The 18,080-nt window shown below is 35.8% G+C and overlaps 1 protein-coding gene across 3 annotated transcripts in view; it reads right to left on the reverse strand.

Annotated features, from left to right (window-relative positions):
* Positions 1–290: 290 nt before the first annotated feature.
* Positions 291–18,080, reverse strand: part of SF3B1 (splicing factor 3b subunit 1) — a 60,244-nt gene continuing 42,454 nt past the window's right edge. For 2 of the 3 annotated variants that reach the window (XM_040475757.1, XM_040475758.1), the window contains 18 exons: positions 16,793–17,005; positions 16,431–16,552; positions 14,599–14,796; positions 14,392–14,493; positions 13,663–13,842; positions 12,609–12,695; positions 12,215–12,485; positions 11,303–11,448; positions 11,044–11,190; positions 10,780–10,905; positions 9,845–10,066; positions 9,164–9,346; positions 8,959–9,070; positions 7,348–7,468; positions 6,926–7,057; positions 5,542–5,814; positions 2,934–3,150; positions 291–2,649 (listed from right to left, as the gene is read on the reverse strand). In XM_040475757.1, coding sequence (XP_040331691.1) covers positions 2,491–2,649; positions 2,934–3,150; positions 5,542–5,814; positions 6,926–7,057; positions 7,348–7,468; positions 8,959–9,070; positions 9,164–9,346; positions 9,845–10,066; positions 10,780–10,905; positions 11,044–11,190; positions 11,303–11,448; positions 12,215–12,485; positions 12,609–12,695; positions 13,663–13,842; positions 14,392–14,493; positions 14,599–14,796; positions 16,431–16,552; positions 16,793–17,005 — 3,011 coding nt within the window. In that variant the 3' untranslated portion in view covers positions 291–2,490. Of the gene's footprint in view, positions 2,650–2,933; positions 3,151–5,541; positions 5,815–6,925; positions 7,058–7,347; positions 7,469–7,863; positions 7,934–8,958; positions 9,071–9,163; positions 9,347–9,844; positions 10,067–10,779; positions 10,906–11,043; positions 11,191–11,302; positions 11,449–12,214; positions 12,486–12,608; positions 12,696–13,662; positions 13,843–14,391; positions 14,494–14,598; positions 14,797–16,430; positions 16,553–16,792; positions 17,006–18,080 lie in introns of those variants that run through there. The other variant, XM_040475759.1, reaches the window with a different exon arrangement.

Genomic DNA, 18,080 nt, shown 5'->3' on the forward strand with positions numbered 1-18,080 from the left:
AAAATGTCAGTATGCCAAAACTGAAAAAATTGTAATAGCTGTAGTTTCTACTTCCTTTAACCTAAGGGATTTAAGAAGCACTAGAAACCAAAGAGTCAAGCAATCAAACCCATAGATAGGGCGGCACTATTGTTTTCAGTTTCTTAATTTAAAGAAAAAGTTCTTGATTTTTCATTATGAAGTTCCCTTTTCTGGAAAACCACCCAAAGAGCAATATTATTTAAATGGCACAACCACAACACTGTAGTGCAACAACGATAGTCAACTAAGATTAAAAACTGGTCTAAGACTTTAGATATAATAAGTTTTATTCATCTGGTGGTACTTGATGCTCACAGGGCACCGTACAACAAATTTTAAAAATACAATATGAAAAAACTGAACAGCCAAAGAGATCAATTCCATTAGAGGGCCCACAGAAAAACCAACAAAAGCCCACAGAAAAACCCACCCACTGTCATCCCTTAAGAACATTTTCTTCCTGCTTAAGTTTGGCTTTAAGAAACACCAAAAGAGAGAAAGTCTTTGAACGAGTTAAAACTTCACATAGCGTCTTTCACATGAGTGTATCACAAAATGCTTTCCTTATTCAATAAGCATATAAAATTATCCAAACACCTATGAGCCTCTATTTGGTCCCATCCTTTAAGGTCATAACTGTATTTCCCTCACCTGCCTTCAAATGATTTGCATCAGTAAAAGTCATATAAAGTGGTCTCTTTTGCTCCATTTTGCCACTACAAAGCAGGTATGTTTTCCATAAACAGGAAGGGCCCAAGAAAATTGAAGTTACCCAACTTCTTGAGGTGAAAATACAACTAAATTTTTCCAAGACCAGTTTAAAACCAAATTCTGGCTTCAAAACCATTTTCTGCAATTTTCATGATTAGAAATTACTGAAGGTCATTTGACATAAACTACAAGGAATAGTAAGATGTAAAGTTATAATGGGGCTACTGTTACAAAAACTTCAAAGAATAAAAAGATCTGGAAAATTGTGTTCTAGGACACGCTGACATGTTGTCACAATGTTACACAAGGAACAATAAGGAGTTACAACTTCTGCCTGAAGAGTCCTTTACTGCTCAGTATTCATTTTGTAAAAGTCAGCCAATTACAAACTGTCATGTAAGCCTCCAACACAGGAAGCACTAAGTGTTAACGGTTGGAGGCACAAACTCCTTAGTCACAGTGTAACAGTTTTACTTAAAGTAGCAGAGCCATCCCATGCATACTCTGCTGTAGAATCTCATTTCCCATTCGAGTTCACCAAAGCACTAAAATAAGGAGGCAAAACTGCTATGGGTAGTCAAAGTACTAAAATGAAGAAATTTTTGGTCGGATTTCTGGGAAAAGCTGAAAATATATTTAAAGTAGTTGCCAAAATATGGTAAGCACTACCTTAATGCTTAGTTCCTCTAAAATTAAATGGTGTTCCAACTTATGCTTAACATCTATAGATCTAAGCAAACCTAGACATTTTAGCTGCTGCAATTGTGTAGTAACACAGTACGTAATACGCAACTAGATATGTCTCCCCTTTTCCATTATACTGCATTTCTTAAGGGCAAGGGGCAGGTCAAAAGCACCTTTGCATCCCCTACACTAAGCACAGTGGCTGGTATACAGTTTAAGTGTTCAACAAGTATTTACTGAATACATTGTTGAGTACTGGCTTATGACATGGGAAAGAGCCCAAAGATTGTCTTATTCTATTAGCAATACTTAAGTAGAAAGCAATTTCAAAGTAGATACCTTACCCACTTTCTAAACACAGACTCAAGAGTTAGATATGACTTAAATCATTTCTCCTAAACATGTTCATAAAGCATTTTGAGAAATCAAGAGATGAAAGGCGCTATGTAAGTGCAAAATATTATTACTCAATACAGGTTAGCAAAGATGCTATATTCTCTATGGTGATAGAACAGTTGTGCTAGTTTGAGGTGAACACCCCCAAAGCTACTACTCTTCTTGATGTCATTATCAACAGAACAATGGAATTGGACAAAGATGCCATCACTTTATATAGTTTATATTCTGCTAACTACTTTCTATAAACCAGGTAACAGAAAATAAAATTAAGCCACTTACTCTACACAAACCAATACTTTATCAAAGTTCCGCATTTTACAAGTCATGTTCAAAAAACACACACAAGTTAGCATTTTGTACACAAATGTTTATTTCTCAATTAAACATTCCCTTTAAACACAAGGAATGAATTCTAAATTTTCATAAAGATGAATTAAAAATGAAATCCCTCCAGTATAGTGTGTGTAATCGCTGTGTTCTTGGTCACTACTGGCATTTACTGTTTAACATCAAAAACAAAGACAGGTTATTTAAAAATCATGCTACTGGATTTCTAGCTCTTCCTCTATGACCAGTTCTACACTGATCTGCAATGTTTAAAAGTTTACATCACCAAATCGAAGCAAGTTTAAGAGGTGAAACAGCTGTGCATTAAACACAAAATAAACAATAAAGTTATAAGATATAGTCAAGTTCATAACGAATATAGGTGTTCTTATCATCATTGTAGATTCTTGGGTAATGTGCTATGAGAGCATCCTGTGAACCAATGTAGATGGAGTTGTAAATTTTCCAATACACGTCTCTGACTTTCCGGGCCGGGTGAAACAAACCCTAGAGTAATTAGAAAGTTATATTATTTCAATTTTCAGTAACATATATAACCTTAGCACAACTAACCAACAAACCATAAAGATGGGATTCCAAACATTTCTCTTTAAGAGAAAAAAACCTGACAAAGGCACAAAATTGCAACAAGCTAAGACAAAATCTAATCTCTTCTCCCCCCACAACTGTTTTCCCATATGGTACAAACTAGCCTACTCATAATTAAGAACAGTGACTTAATTCAACTATTTTTTTTTCATGGAGTAACCTTTTAAAAATCTTAACCTTACCTGTAAACAATACTGTAACATTCTACATGGTCCAATAGCAACTCTCAGGCCCTCCAGGGCTCCCATAACTGCTTGAATTACATGGGGCGAGGTCTCAAACACATTGGGCCATACATAGTTCAACAAGTGATTCAGTGAATCTTCACAACCAAATCCATAAACCCCAAGTGACATGTGTTGCACCACTGCACTAGCCGTCTGTCTGTGTACAAGGTCCCTGTAGCAGGTGGAAAAAGAAAAACCCTCTTGTGTAAATGGTCTTAGTTTTACAGGAAACACTTACCTGTCCTAATTAGAAACTAAATTACAAATTCGGTGCAGGGAACAAATGCAAACATCTCATACTTTATGTACCTGATATAAAATGCCTTTAGAATATACAACATTCTGTATCAGATTCAGGATTCCCCTTGAGAATTTTTACTTTAATGACGCAAACTTCACTGTGGCTCAAAAATAAGTAATTCCCAATTAACCTTTGAAAGGAATATGAGCAAGAGAGCTCTGTGCAGTGCATTTTTAGTATGCTACTAAAGAGGGGATACATGACTCTTAGATATGAATAACAGTAATCTCATTTTAAACTCTTATCAATTTAATAGACTTGAAAAGTGATTCAACACTGCTATATAAGAGACAACTAAATTAAAATTAAAACCCTTCCCTTGTAAATTTTAAGTTTCATTCAAAAATGCAATTTGGGGAGAAGGACCAAAAATTTTTTCAAACCAAAAGAGTAAGAATTCTATCATCTCCCATGTTAACTGAATTTATGACAAATCATGGAGTTATTTATTCTACAGTGACTCAGCTGGGAAAAACATCAGATAAGTTGGTGATGAGTATAAACAACAAGTTCATACACTTTGCCCTCAAAGGTAACAACACCTTAAAGATAGAAGAAAAAACACTGAACTTGCTAGCATCCTTATTTCTTACTTACTATAACAACACTTAATCAAGTACACTTTATAGTAAAGCAGCATTCCTCATTAATCAATTTCCCAAAGGTATTTGTCTCTTTTCATTTGGAAGTTTTTGACAAGTTACACCTCAACTTAATAGTACACAGAGGGGTGCGTGGGTGGCTCAGTCAGTTTAGTGGCCAACTTCGGATCAGGTCAGGATCTCCCAGTTCATGGGTTCGTGCCCCGTGCTGGGCTCCAGAGCCTGGAGCCTGCTTCAGCAGGCAGCCTCTCCTTGCCCCTCCCCCACTCATGCTTTGTCTCTCAAAAGTAAATAAACATTTAAAAAATTTAAGAAAAAAATAGTACATAGAATATAAATTTTAACTGCAGGTCACATACTTTGATGGTTGCACTCTGATGGTCAGGCACACCTCACTGAGGAATATGGAACAATATGCTTCGGATTTACTGGGCCCCAGGTGGCTAGACTTTTATAGAACCTGATTCTTAGTCTGTCTCTATGTCTTCCATGCATTTATACCTTGTTGGTAACTTGCTGATCCTGTTAAGCCTCCCTTTTGGAACGTCATTAATAAGTAACTTTAATGTGTACACAAAACTAATTGAATTGCTTCTAATTTGGATACCTTATCTTTCTTGAAAAATAAAGAGCTAAAACAGTCATTTCCCTTACAACTTGGGACTTTTTTGTTTATTTATTTTGAGAAAGAGAGAGAAAGGGGAGGGGGAAGTAGAGAGAGAATCCCAAGCACGCTCTGAGCTGTCAGTACAGAGCCCGACATGGGGCTTGAACTCATGAACCGAGAGATCATGGACTGAGCCAAAGAACAAAAATTAGATGTTCAAGTGACTGAGCTACCCAAGCACCCCTTCCCTTACTACCTGGACCCTGAACCTTTCTTTACATGAATTACTTTGGTGTTTAAAGCTGTATGTCGGTCCAGATAATTAAAGGTATCAGGAATCTATCAAATAACTCAAGCAGTCCTGTATCAGTGGTCAATGTCTGAATAACTGGGGGCCTAAAATGGGAATAATATAACTATGTTCAGTAGTTACAAAGCCTAATAATAATCTTTGCTTCGCATGCACTAATAAAAAGCTAAATAGATCAGGTCTCTTTGCCACACCAATAAGCTCATGCTCATCATTTCCTCCAACTATATTTGACTTTAATTAATTTCTTTCCTTGTCCTTTATTTTAGAGAGAGAGTACACACCTGGGAAAGAGGAGCAAGGGGAGAGAGAATCCCGAGCAGGCACCACGCTAAGCGTGGATTTGCAGTTTGATCATCACATGATCCTGGGATCATGACTTGAGCTGAAATCAAGAGTTGGATGCTCAACCAACTGAACTGCCCCTGTACCCCATGACTTCAATTAATTTTTAAAACAAAAGTTTACCAATCACTGCTTTTCAAAATGTATTTAGTCTAAAGATATGAAAGGGGGGCTTAAAAGGGGAGGGAGCACCTAAAAAAAAATTTGGGGATCCACTATAGCATAAATGTTATTTGGAGAGAATGGTCATGTTCACTTCCATAAAAATTCAGTCTCATAGTCCCCCTTCTTTAACTGCATCACTAACAAATAGGTCACATAATAATTATTTCAATAAGTTCTAAAATAAAGGAAGAATTATAACTATTTCTTTCTTGCATTTAATTCAGGTCACTTACCTATCCATTAAAGCATCTTCAAGTAACGGTGTTACAGCATAAATGTAGTCCTTTCCCATTTCACCAATATATTCAAACAAGAAGGAAAGTGATTTTAAGACTCCATTTTGGACATTCAGCTCAGGAACTCTGTATTCATTCATTAAGGCAGGTAGTACTGTGAAGGGTGAACACGTTTCGGCAACAATAGCTATTGCTACAGTGGTACAAACTCTGTTCTGCCTTTCCTGAACTTTGAGGTTGTTTAAGAGTGTAGCCAATACATCATGAGGACTGAAAAAAATAAATGTGTCAGCAATCTGTCAGATTGTAAGTCAAATTTTGGAAAGAAAAAAATGTAAAGAAATAAAACTTTATGGTAAATAATTATTGGCAACTTTGTAATTTTATGATTAAATACAATGTCACTTAGCACTGGTACTTATTTCCACTTAAAAACTTCATCAAATTAAAATATATGTTGAAGAAAAAAATTCAAATGGTTAGTAATTTTCAAATGTAATTTTTAGTCTTTAGTGAACTTCCTAAAATATAAAGAAGTTTTAGACTGAACAATTCTAGACTGGTCAAAATATGGCCACCAGAGCTAGGCAGTAGTATCCTAACTGTGGTCTCTCATGCCTCAATACATAATCTACCTTTCTTTTCTTGCCTTCCCGCCCACACACCTTTGTAACATCTATTCACTAAGCATTTATTTCACCACAGACACTGAAGCTAAAAAAGCACAAAAGCTATTCATTGCAAAAGTCTTAACTATACCACCGCTGAAATAAATTATTCTACTACTGCTACCAAAAGACAGGGAGGGGGTAAGGAGACTCTAATTAATCTGGGTTTTATTATGTTGTATTGCTTAAAAACATTTTGTTATTAAACCACATGTATGTGTGGTATCTCATTTTGTACAATGACTACTTCTTCTAGTTTGGTTCTGATGAGATGAGCAAATAACCACAAATTATCTACTAGTTATAATTTCAGTTGTCTGTGGATTCGCTTTAGAAAAATATTTTAAAAACACAAAGTATTAACATGAGACCTGAATTATGCTCATTGTTTTATTAAGAACTGCCCTTAATATTTTAAACAATACCTGAAAGGGACCAGCTAAAATCTGAAATTATTCTAAAGATGGTACTGTTTTCCTTTCTGAAAATACCTGAGGTGTGATTAAAATAAATTTTAAAACTCTCCATACATTTTAATTCAATTTAAAATTTAAGAAAACATTTCAAAAACTGGAGGTCAGTGTTAAACGATATGCTTTCTCACCTGCATTATTCACACCACACTTTTAGAGATTACTACAGAAATAAAAGCATTTTTCAACACAGTGGGTTTATAACAAAATTAAAAATACATAAAAGTAAGTAATACTCACCCAATGGCCTTTGCAATGTAACCAAATGTGTTGACCGTGGCTCTACGAATAGCTTTTTTGTGAGCTTTTAAGAGCTCCAGAAGCTCAAAACAAATCCTCATCCATTCTCTCGCAGACACATACTCAGCTCCCCTAATTTAAAAAGAAAAAAGTTAATTCTGACAATAATAAATTTTAGAAGGTAAACTTGCAAATTCAGTTCTCAAAACATGACTATCTACTCAGTTTAAGCAGTAATCTTAAAAATTATATTGCCACCTCTAATCACCATCTCAAATTGAAATTTCACAGAACATTTCACCAGATAGTCTTACCATATATGTTTGTATTAGCAACATTAAGCATATTTGCAAAGTGAATAAAAAAGTAGCTAAACGTAAAAACCGATACTGTTCATAAAAATGTTTAGGCAATCTGCTTACCTGTCAGCAATACGTCCAACAAGATCAATACAATTCTCTTGTACTTTTTCATGCCTGTTCTTTAAGATGGGGGTGAGTCTAGGCAGGAGATCTTTAATTGGTGGGGTCATCTTATGCATACCTATTTAATAGAAGTCAACACACTATCAATAAACATTTGAACTATAACTTGTTCATTTTACCTTTTACTTAGCAACGTAATATAGATGACTAGGCATAAATATAAACTTACAGCTGCCTATGGAAAGAAAAAGCCCCATATTCTGACCAGACTCAGAATTGTTTTTAACTTTTTATTAACAACTTCTGATTATGCATAGAAATGAAAAGAAATTAGTGAAGTGATTTAAAAAATGATGGATACTCAACAACAGAAGAGTTTTATTTGGTTCTGAAATGTATTTGTACACTCATATTTAAATATGGGGACAGTTTATGTTCCGGCCATACACAACAATATAAGCCAGAGGCAGACATGTAAATTAAAGCAAAATTTTCCAGAAAGGGCCCCCTTACCCTTTAACTGCAAAACAAACAGATCTCCAGTCTCCCTGCAATGCAGGGCATACTTGGATGGTATTTACACCTATGAAGAGAGAAAAAAGGAGGCAGCTGGCAGGGGCTCTTGCTCTAACTAGAACTGCTTGTTCTGATTCTCTCTCCATTGCTTTTCCCATGTTTCCCTGACCAACAATATGGTTTACAACTCCCTGCAAACCAGAGTCCCTTAAGTGGCCAAGTAACTGATTTTTGGCAAGTAGCTATCTTCAGGTATAGAAGACAGGGCTAAATTGGGGATTACATGTCAATGCAATGGTTCAAAGATCTCCTATACTGCATAAAAACCCCTTACTAAAATGAGAAAAACAGTGGCTATCAGTCAGCTATTCTGACCTCCTGCTAGGTTATTTTGGCTCTTCTTAACCATACAGAAGTTACTTTTGCAGAAGTCATGTTCAACTACAGTAAACATTAAAGAGAAGAGACCATTTGTTTGCTACATCATAATTTTCTTAAATAATGAAAGCTTTGCTCTCCATACCCAAGGGGACATTTGTAATGTACTTGTGTTTTGCTTTGGGTTAGAAAACTGAATGGATAAAGAATTGGATATAAATAAAAATGAGACAACAACTTGATAAATCCACTTTTCTCTCTGGTTATGTTCCTGAAACATGACAGCAAACAGAAAAACCTGCCATAATCATTTATTAATTCAAGGGTAAAGAAATATATAATGTTTCGTCTCCTAAAACTAAAACTTCAGCATTGTTTCCTCACACCCTTCAAATACGTTTCATTCAGGTGAGACACTGTTTTTATTAGGATTCTCTATTCCATGACTTCAAAGTTTTTTGAGTTGGTAACTATTCTCACCTCTCTTTACAGGTCCTAAACTTGCCCTCTTTTCTCTGTTTAAAGTACAATATAAATGAGTTTTAGGAAACAACTTTCATGACATCCTGACTTAACTATGATTCTGAAGTGCTTAAAACCATGTATCAGAAATCATTACTCAATTCCTAAATGTGATTCTGTATCTTACTTTCAAAAAAAGAAACTTAAAAAAACAAAATAAAAAAATTCTTTCATGACCAGCAAATTCCATACCTATTACATTTACAATGGCCTTCAATGCTCCAAGAATGCTGCCCAATACTTCAGGGTATTCTTCACCCAAATACTCATACAAAACAACACCCAAGTGCCCCATCAATTTTTCCTGTAATAATTAAAAAAAAAAAAAAAAGTTAAAATGTTACTATTCACATGGAACTATTTGGTGGGAAAATAACAATCTGATAGAAAAGTTTACCTCTTGACAAGTCTTCATGACAACAGCAGTTCGAGAAATCAAGTCAGCTGCCTGTTGCCTAACTTTTGCTGATTTGTTATTTAAACGCCACAAAACTGTACCACAGATCTGAGGCAAGTAAGGTTTGACTCGTTTGCCAAGAGCATTGACCACTGTGCCAAAGCCATTCAACATTACAGAGTCCTAAAAAAAGAAAAGCAACGTTAAATTTAAAAACTACATTCATTGAGACTACAATTCAGTTTGTGCCCGAATAGTTTAAATATACTAATATTCAGAGGTGTCTGGGTGGCTCAGTCGGTTCAGCGTCCGACTTCAGTTCAGGTCGTGACCTCATGGTTCGTGGGATCAGGCCCTGTGTTGGGCTCTGTGCTGATAACTCAGAGCCTGGAGCCTGCTTCAGATTCTGTGTCTCCCTCTCTCTCTGCCCCTTCTCTACTTGTACTTTCTCTCTCTCTCTCTCTCTCAAAAAAACAAAACATTAAAACAAATTTTAAATATACTAAGATTAATTTAACAAAATCAAATCTAAAAAATTTAAATCATAGACAACTGAAATGAGAACATGAGCACTTTTAAAATTTCAAATTACTTTTCAGTGATAATTATTTGGTTGAAAAGTAATGTGTTTTACAAATATAAAGGTCAGCAGCAATTTGTTGTAATAATCTGTATCATTACCTCTGTAGTCTGTTCTTGGAAAGCATAAAGAATACCATCAATCAACTGTTCTTCAAGTTTATGATCAATATCTGCTGCTCCCAAGTTGCCCATAATTTTCTCAATTGTCTCCATCACCATTTTTCTGTACTGTTCAGCTTCATCCTTCAGATCATCCACAATCCTGGAAATAATTTCTGCTGCACCTACTTTGTTTGCCAATTCCACAGTAGTATCAACTAACTAAAGACAGGAGGAAAGAAACCTTTTAGGTATTATCCAAGCCAGCAAGTAGGCTGAGAACAGTTAATTCCGGTTTCAAAAACTTTTAAGAGAAAGGTAACCCAAAAAACATAAACATGAGAGTAAGTCAAAATGATTTAAGGTAAGATTGTACTCATGTTTCACCTAGCCCAGATTAAGTACTTCTTTTAACTAGACAAAGACATTAATTCATAGTTGAGTATTTATCCTAGAATGCAAAATCAAAATGGAAGTTAATTAGCTGACTAAATACATCTCCTTTTATAATCAAGCACATATTTTGAGACCAGGGCAAAAACAATGTTTAATATTCATTCAAATTAACTAAAGAATTAGTTGAAAACATTATTTAAAAATATTTTCTTCAGTAGGTTCCATGACCAATATGAAGCTTCAACTCACAACCCTGAGATCAAGAGTCATATGCTCTACCAACTGAGCCAGCCAGGCACCCTTTGAAAATATGTTTTACGGGGGGCCTGAGTGGCTCAGTTAAGTGTCTGACTCTTGATTTTGGCTCAGGTCATGACCTCACGTTCCTGAGATAGAGCCCCTTAAACCCCATGGTGGGCTCTGCGCTGGGTGTGGAACCTGCTTAAGATTCTCTCTTCCTTTTCCTCTGCCCCTCCCCAACTCATGCTCACTGTCAAAAAAAAAAAAAAGATAAAATATTTTTTACAATGAAAGTTTACCTGTCGGTAATTTCTTCTATCCAAAGCCATTCTGTGTTGCCAGAAGTGTTTAAAAAAAGGAGGAAGAATCTCTGTTTTAATGTAGTTTGCTTCTACACCATCTGTTCCACAACACTGCTTTACCACCTAAAAGGTTAAAAAACAATAGTAAATACAGTCTTGGTTTAACAATAGTTAAATAGTTTTGGGCTTTAACATTCTCTGAACCATGAAACACACCCAATTTACGTGAATCAATCCGTGACAACAATTTGGAATACTTACCTTCAGCACAATTTTCTTCATTTCTTCATCAGGTGACTGAAATTCTCGAATAAGGATTAACATCACTTCTCTAGTATAGTAGTTTGCATATTCTGCATCCATAAGAGGAATAAGATAGCCAATAGCCTTTAAGAAAGCAGCCAGACCCTATTTTAAAGTAAAAAAAATATGTATACTTAGTAAGTTAGATTTAATTGCCTTAACTTCAATGAGTGGAAATGAAAAGAAATATAAAATCTATCTGGTGAACCAAACCTACCTTTCCTCTGTGTTGACGGATACCCTTCCATAGAGGCTTTAACACAGAATCAAAAGATTCGATACCATAAGGAGTTGCTGCTTCAGCCAAGGCAGCAATGGCCAAAGCACTAATGGTCCGAACTTTCTGTTGCTCATCCACAAGACCTAGAAAAAAACAAACACAGTTTGTAACTAAGTGACAACATTACTTAATTTTCACAAGCTCATTATTTAGTCAAAATGAAGAATCTGTTCATACTAGACAAAATCAGACAAAAGCCAATATGAACCAAAGCCTATTAGCAGATAACGTAATAAACCCCATCACAAATTATGTGGGGTTTTTGTAGGTAGAACCCTTCCATTTATCTCTCTAAATCAGTAGCCCAAATTTCAGGACACCTATTTTACAAAAGATGAAGTAATGGGGCGCCTGGGTGGTTCAGTCGGTTAAGCATCTGACTTTGGCTCAGGTTATGACCTCACTGCTCATCTTGAGTTCAAGCCCTGCATCGGGCTCTATGCTGGCAGCTCAGAGTCTGGAACCTGTTTCAGATTCTGTCTCCGTCTCTCTGCCCCTCCCCTGCTCAAACTCAGTCTCTCTCTCTCTCTCAAATATAAACATTAAAAAAAAAACTTTTTTAGGGGCGCCTGGGTGGCGCAGTCGGTTAAGCGTCCAACTTCAGCCAGGTCACGATCTCGCGGTCCGTGAGTTCGAGCCCCGCGTCAGGCTCTGGGCTGATGGCTCAGAGCCTGGAGCCTGTTTCCGATTCTGTGTCTCCCTCTCTCTCTGCTCCTCCCCCGTTCATGCTCTGTCTCTCTCTGTCCCAAAAATAAATAAACGTTGAAAAAAAAAAAAAATTAAAAAAAAAAAAACTTTTTTAATAAGTAAAAATAATTTTTAAAGAAATGAAGTTATATCACAACTTACCATGCTCAATGATTTCAACTAAACTTCTGAGATGTGGCAAGATGGCACAGCCCATAAGAATAGCTATCTGCTGTACAATCTTAATACCAGTGTGTCTCGCTTGCCAGGACTTCTTACTTTTACACACAGCTTTTAAGAAGGGCAACAATGAAGGAATGCCCAGGGCAGAGGCTACAACAGCAAAAGCTCTAGCTGTTGTGTTACGAACATACTCATCCATGTTATCTATATCAGGTCTCATGGTAGAGATCATAGTAGCCAGACCAGCAGCCTAAAAAGTCAAGAAGGACACTCATCAGCTGATAACATTAACCCTCAACGCTTTCCTTCTATAATCAAATAATCCCATCAATGGATACAAAACTTTCTTCTCTAGAAATATAATGTAAATTACCTTTGCCAAATTAGAAATAATCTCTCGACCTTCCACTCTAGCATAGTAATCTTCATCAATTAGCAATGGTTCAATGACCACAAGGATCTGAAAACGAAAAAGAGCTACACTTTCACACCAATTACTAATGCCATACTCGTGTAAGAAAATTAAATACATATTGAAAAAATTTTATTATAGGTCATTTATGTAATTTATACACACAAGCATACAAAACATATTTTGCTAGGAAATTTATAATTACCGGGACTTTGTAACAAGGGACAATTAAAAATTTTAATTACATAATTTCAAACCCCATATAAAAACTGGGGAGAACTGTTCATCACAGAGTAACAAATATTCAATATTTAAAAAAATAACAACTTCTGGAGCACCTGGGTGGCTCAGTCAGTTAAGCATCCGACTTTGGCTCAGGTCATGATCTCATGTCTCGTGGGTTCAAGCCCCACATCGGGCTCTGTGCTGACAGCTCAGGGCCTGGAACCTGCTTCATATTCTGTGTCTCCCTCTCTCTTTGCCCTCCCCCACTTACTCTTTCTCTCTCTCTCTCAAAACCAAACATTAAAAAATTTGAAAAAAATTCATAAAAAAAAAAACTACACTGATCTTCACTTAACAATTCTAAGCCATTATTACCACCAGCAAAAAGATGGGTCCTTAACACCAAATGGCATGCTACAGACATGTATCTTTTCTTACCCTAACATAATACCAATAAAAGTAAATGAAAAAGTATGAATAATATGAAACCATTTTAGTCAAGATGACAAAAAGTTCCTTCAATATCTACACACATACATTTGTATACGTGTGATATATACTTGTGCAAAGAAAAAGGTCTAAGAGGACATATAAATATAATATTGGTTAACTCTGTGGAGTGTCTTACAGGGGGGTGAAATTTCCCTTTTTTGTTGTGAATGCATGCATCAGCTATTACCTTTTAAGAATTTTTTAAATTTCACAAATAATAAGTAACTTAAGAAATCCATTAATTGTTTTTATATTAAAAATTATCCAACTATTAGAAACACTAATTAGAACAACACACCTTGTGCACATATGGTCGAACTAAGTCATCAAGTTTGTATAATATTCGATCAATAACTTTCACAAGTAAATGACGCTCTTGATCCTCAAGTGTAGGAGACATCAGTAGAGGAAGAATCTGATTAAACAAAGGACCAGCTCCAAATTCACGAGCTTTATCAGTAATCTGACGCAATGCAGCCTGGGGGGGGAAAAAAAGAGTAGAAGGTATATTCCCTTATAATTAAGCATTCTGAAAGAACTAATTACTCCATGATTTTCTTTACCTTAATATTTTTAGTATAAACTTCACAGACATCTTACACATTAGCATAAGTGCATTCCCATCAAATTACTCTGAAGTTAGAGGGGCGTCTGAGTGGCTCAGTCACATCTGACTCTTGATTTTGCTTCAGGTCATGATCTCACAGTTTCTAAGATGGAGCCTGCTTGAAATTCTCTCTCCCTTTCTCTTTGCCCCTCCCTGGCTAGCGCTCTTGCAGATCTCTGCATCTCTCAAAATAAATAAACTTAAAAAAAAAATTTATAAAAAGGCCCGGAGAACAAAAAGGAGAATCTCATTTTTCAGCATCTGTATTAGCATAAAGCTGTTTGATTAAAAAAATTAAATCCTTCATACTACACCTTTCTTTCCCTTACACTATGCCCATGGTAAAGATGAAGAGATTAATTATAAATTTCTAAACATAAAACTATAGTGAACATGACGATGTAATGAACTAGTACTTACCTTTCTCATTGGAGGTGTTCCATTCTTAATTTTTAAAAGAAGCTTCATTATTTTTCTCTCTTTTTGCTCTTCTGGACTAAGTGTTGATTCATCAACATCAACCTAACAGCAAAAAAAAAAAAAAAAGAAAATGCAGTTAGATTAAGATACTGTGATTTCTAAGTCCTAAATAAAAAATGGTATTTCAGTTCTGCTATTATCACTTACCAAAAGTTTATCAAAGTACTGAATATCATCAGGTTTTAAAAATGGCAGATTCCCAGATGGTTGGTCATTAACACTTTTCATTGTTCTATCTTCAGTTTGCATGTGGAAACCAGTCATACCACCCAAAGGCGTTGGAGTTGCTGTCAGCTTTCGAGCTGGAGTTCGAATAGGAACATAACCAGCTGGAGGGGGAAGTACCTAATACAGTTAAAAGACAGTTTAGGATTTTCTTGACTTTATAAAATAACACAATAATATTTGTATTTAAAATATCTTAACAGTTTATTAGCTAAGAAGCTTCCTGCTTGTTCTATCATTTAAAATCTGTGTAACAGGGACACCTGGGTGGCTCAGTCGGTTAAGCATCCAACTTCAGTTCAGGTCACATGATCTCACAGTGCATGAGTTTGAGCACCGCATCAGGGTCTGTACTGACCAACTTAGAACCTGGAGCCTGCTTCAGATTCTGTGTCTCCCTCCCTCTTTACCCCTCCCCGCCTCATTCTTGTTCTTTCTCTCAAAAGGAATAAACATTAAAAATTTTTTTTTTAAATCTGTATGACAAACATTTCTCATTTGCTGATTAAAAAGCACATTAAGAATATTAGTAATGTGGGGAAATGAGTAGATACATGAAGCAGGCTTATAAAATTCTGATCACTCTCAAACATTAATCTATATAAACATGTTGGTGAGCCGACATGTCATAAATGGAAATAAGTTCACAAAGTGCACATAATATATAAAGGGTTAATTTTAATAAAGTTAAAATTTAGATTCATACAAATCTCTGCACCGTAAAAGCAAGAATCTTAGTATTTAAGTTGCTTGACAAAATGTATAAAAACTAAATCTGGGGTGCCTGAGTAGCTCAGTCAGTTGAGCGTCTCCTGATTTCAACTCAGGTCATGATCTCGTCATGGGATTGAGCCCCGTGTTGGTCCACTCAGTGCAGAGCCTGCTTAAGAGTCTCTCTCTCCCTCTGCCCCTCTCCCCTGCTCGTGCTCTCTAAAATAAAACAAACAAAAAACTAAAACCAAAAGATTTACCAAGATCCTATAAAATACACCATTGATTAAACCAAGAAATTCACTTAAGATTCACTAAGAAAGATTTTTATCTCCTATGGATATTAAGGTAATCAATGACTGTAACTGAGAAGACATTCAGGAAGTCAACAGTAAGTTGCAGAAATGTCTATACCCACAGCATTATGTGGAGGCTACAACAAGTTTAAAGCAGAAATTCATGAACACTTGAAACACTCTAATACAAAACTAACAAGGGGGAAAAACATACATATACAAACTCTTAAAAGCAATGGGCACCAGCAATGTAAGGCTCTGTAGAGGCCATCGGAATCTAGTTCCAGCTATATGACCACAGACTACCTTTAGACCAGCAAATGGTCCCTGAATGCCAGGTACATTTTATAACTCAAACTAAACTTTAACTTGATACAGTAAAAACAATATTCTTTGTGTTCATTTGCAATCCATGAATTTAAATACACAAAATCTTGTGAAACACAAAGTAAAATAACCATGATCTAATGTGAGCTTAATCCTGAGACTATGATGAACTGAAGCAACAAGCTATTCCATATCCCAAAGGCAGCAAGTTCTCAAAGTATGGTCCTAGAAGTCCTTGAAATTTCTCACTTTCCAAAAGCAATAAAAGCTTTGTATCATTCAGTTTTTCAACGCTATTACTTTTTGGAAATAGCTAAAAGAATTAACAGTAGTAAATCTGGGCAAAGCCAATGTAAACCTGACCAATTAATTTTTTCAAAGAACACTTAAAGAAAATTCACATTATAAATACCACATTACCTTATATCCTTCTGGAAACATGGCATCTAATTCTTCATCAGAAAGTGGACGGTTTCTCTCATCAATTTCTCTTTCCCACCTCCAAGCTTGAAGCTGTTCGGGAGTCATACTCATTATGTGACCTACCAAAAAAAGCAAATTTCTGTAACAATCTATAGCGTTAAGTCTTTATCATTACATAGGTCCTTGGGATATAAGACAGTTACTCTCATAATTGCTTTATATTATCAACTCAAATCAAGACTTCTTTTTATATCTGGTCATTCTTGCTAAAAATAAACATTAATAACATACAGAATACCTCAGAGAAAAACATTCAAAATATTTCCGGTAAAAAGTATTTCCAATGGGAAAGTTTCTACCTGGAGTAGGGGTAGCCATGTTCATGGCTGGTGTGCCAATTGGTGTCTTTCCAGGTGTCAGAACAGGAGTGCTTCCACCCATCTGACTAGCTGGTGTTTCATCCCAACGTGACTTTCTTTTACTGGCTCCAGGAGTTGGTGTTTCACCAATTGAATCTCCACCTCGATCTGTTCGAGGAGTCTCAGCCCATCCGCTTCCATGCCCAGGAGTATCTTTAAAGAAAAAAAGTAAATAAATATAAAATTTTAACCACTGTCAAAAAATTAGTGTATTCTCAAAGATCTAATATTGAAATGGATCAAGTTCAAAAAAAGGATATTCTTAAAATGCAGACCCACTTAAGAGTTTTAATTTTCATTTCGTCTTTATTCTCTTTCATTTTTTCTTTCCCAATGATTACAAAAGCATGGTAACCACTGAGGAGTAAGAAAACAAAAGTATTTTTTTAACCATGCATACTATCACAACCCAGAGACAACCACTTTATGCATCTTGAGCCACTTTTCATTTCTCCATACGGTTGATATTACTCTGTACATACAATTCTATACTGCTTCTTTCATCTACTATATGTTAAGCACTCTCCCCATCACTAAAAATTCTTTATAAAAATATAGCAGATGTACTATGAAGTCTTAACCTGCCACAGCTAATCTTATAAAGAACTAACAAGACACATGGAAATGCAAACTGGTGTAGCCACTCTGGAAAACAGTATGGAGGTTCCTCAAAAAACTAAAAATAGTACTCTATGACCCAGCAATTGCACTACTAGGTATTCATCCAAGGGACACAGGAGTGCTGTTTTGAAGGGTCATTGCACCCCAACGTTTATAGCAGCGCCATTGACAATAGCCAAAGTACAGAAAGAGCCCAAGTGACCATCGATGGATGAATGGATAAAGATGTGATGTGTGTGTGTGTGTCTATACACACACACACACACACACACACACACACACACACACACACACACAAATGGAGTATTACTTGGTAATCAAAAAGAAGGAAACCTCGCCATTAGCAACTACATGGATAGAACTAGAGAGTACTATGCTAAGCGAAATTAGAGAAAAACAAGTATCGTATGACTTCACTCATATGAGGAATTTAAGATACAAAACAGATTAACATAAGGGAAGGGAAGCAAAAATAATAGAAAAACAGGGGAACAAAACATAAGAGAAAATAATATAGAGAACAAACAGAGGGTTGCTGGAGGGGTAATGGGTTAAATGGGTAAGCGGCATTAAGAAATCTAGTCCTAAAAAAAAAAAAGAAAAAAAA

This window comes from Herpailurus yagouaroundi, unplaced genomic scaffold, assembly GCF_014898765.1.
Source record: "Herpailurus yagouaroundi ecotype Mexico unplaced genomic scaffold, PumYag 140, whole genome shotgun sequence".
Taxonomy (NCBI): domain Eukaryota; kingdom Metazoa; phylum Chordata; class Mammalia; order Carnivora; family Felidae; genus Herpailurus; species Herpailurus yagouaroundi.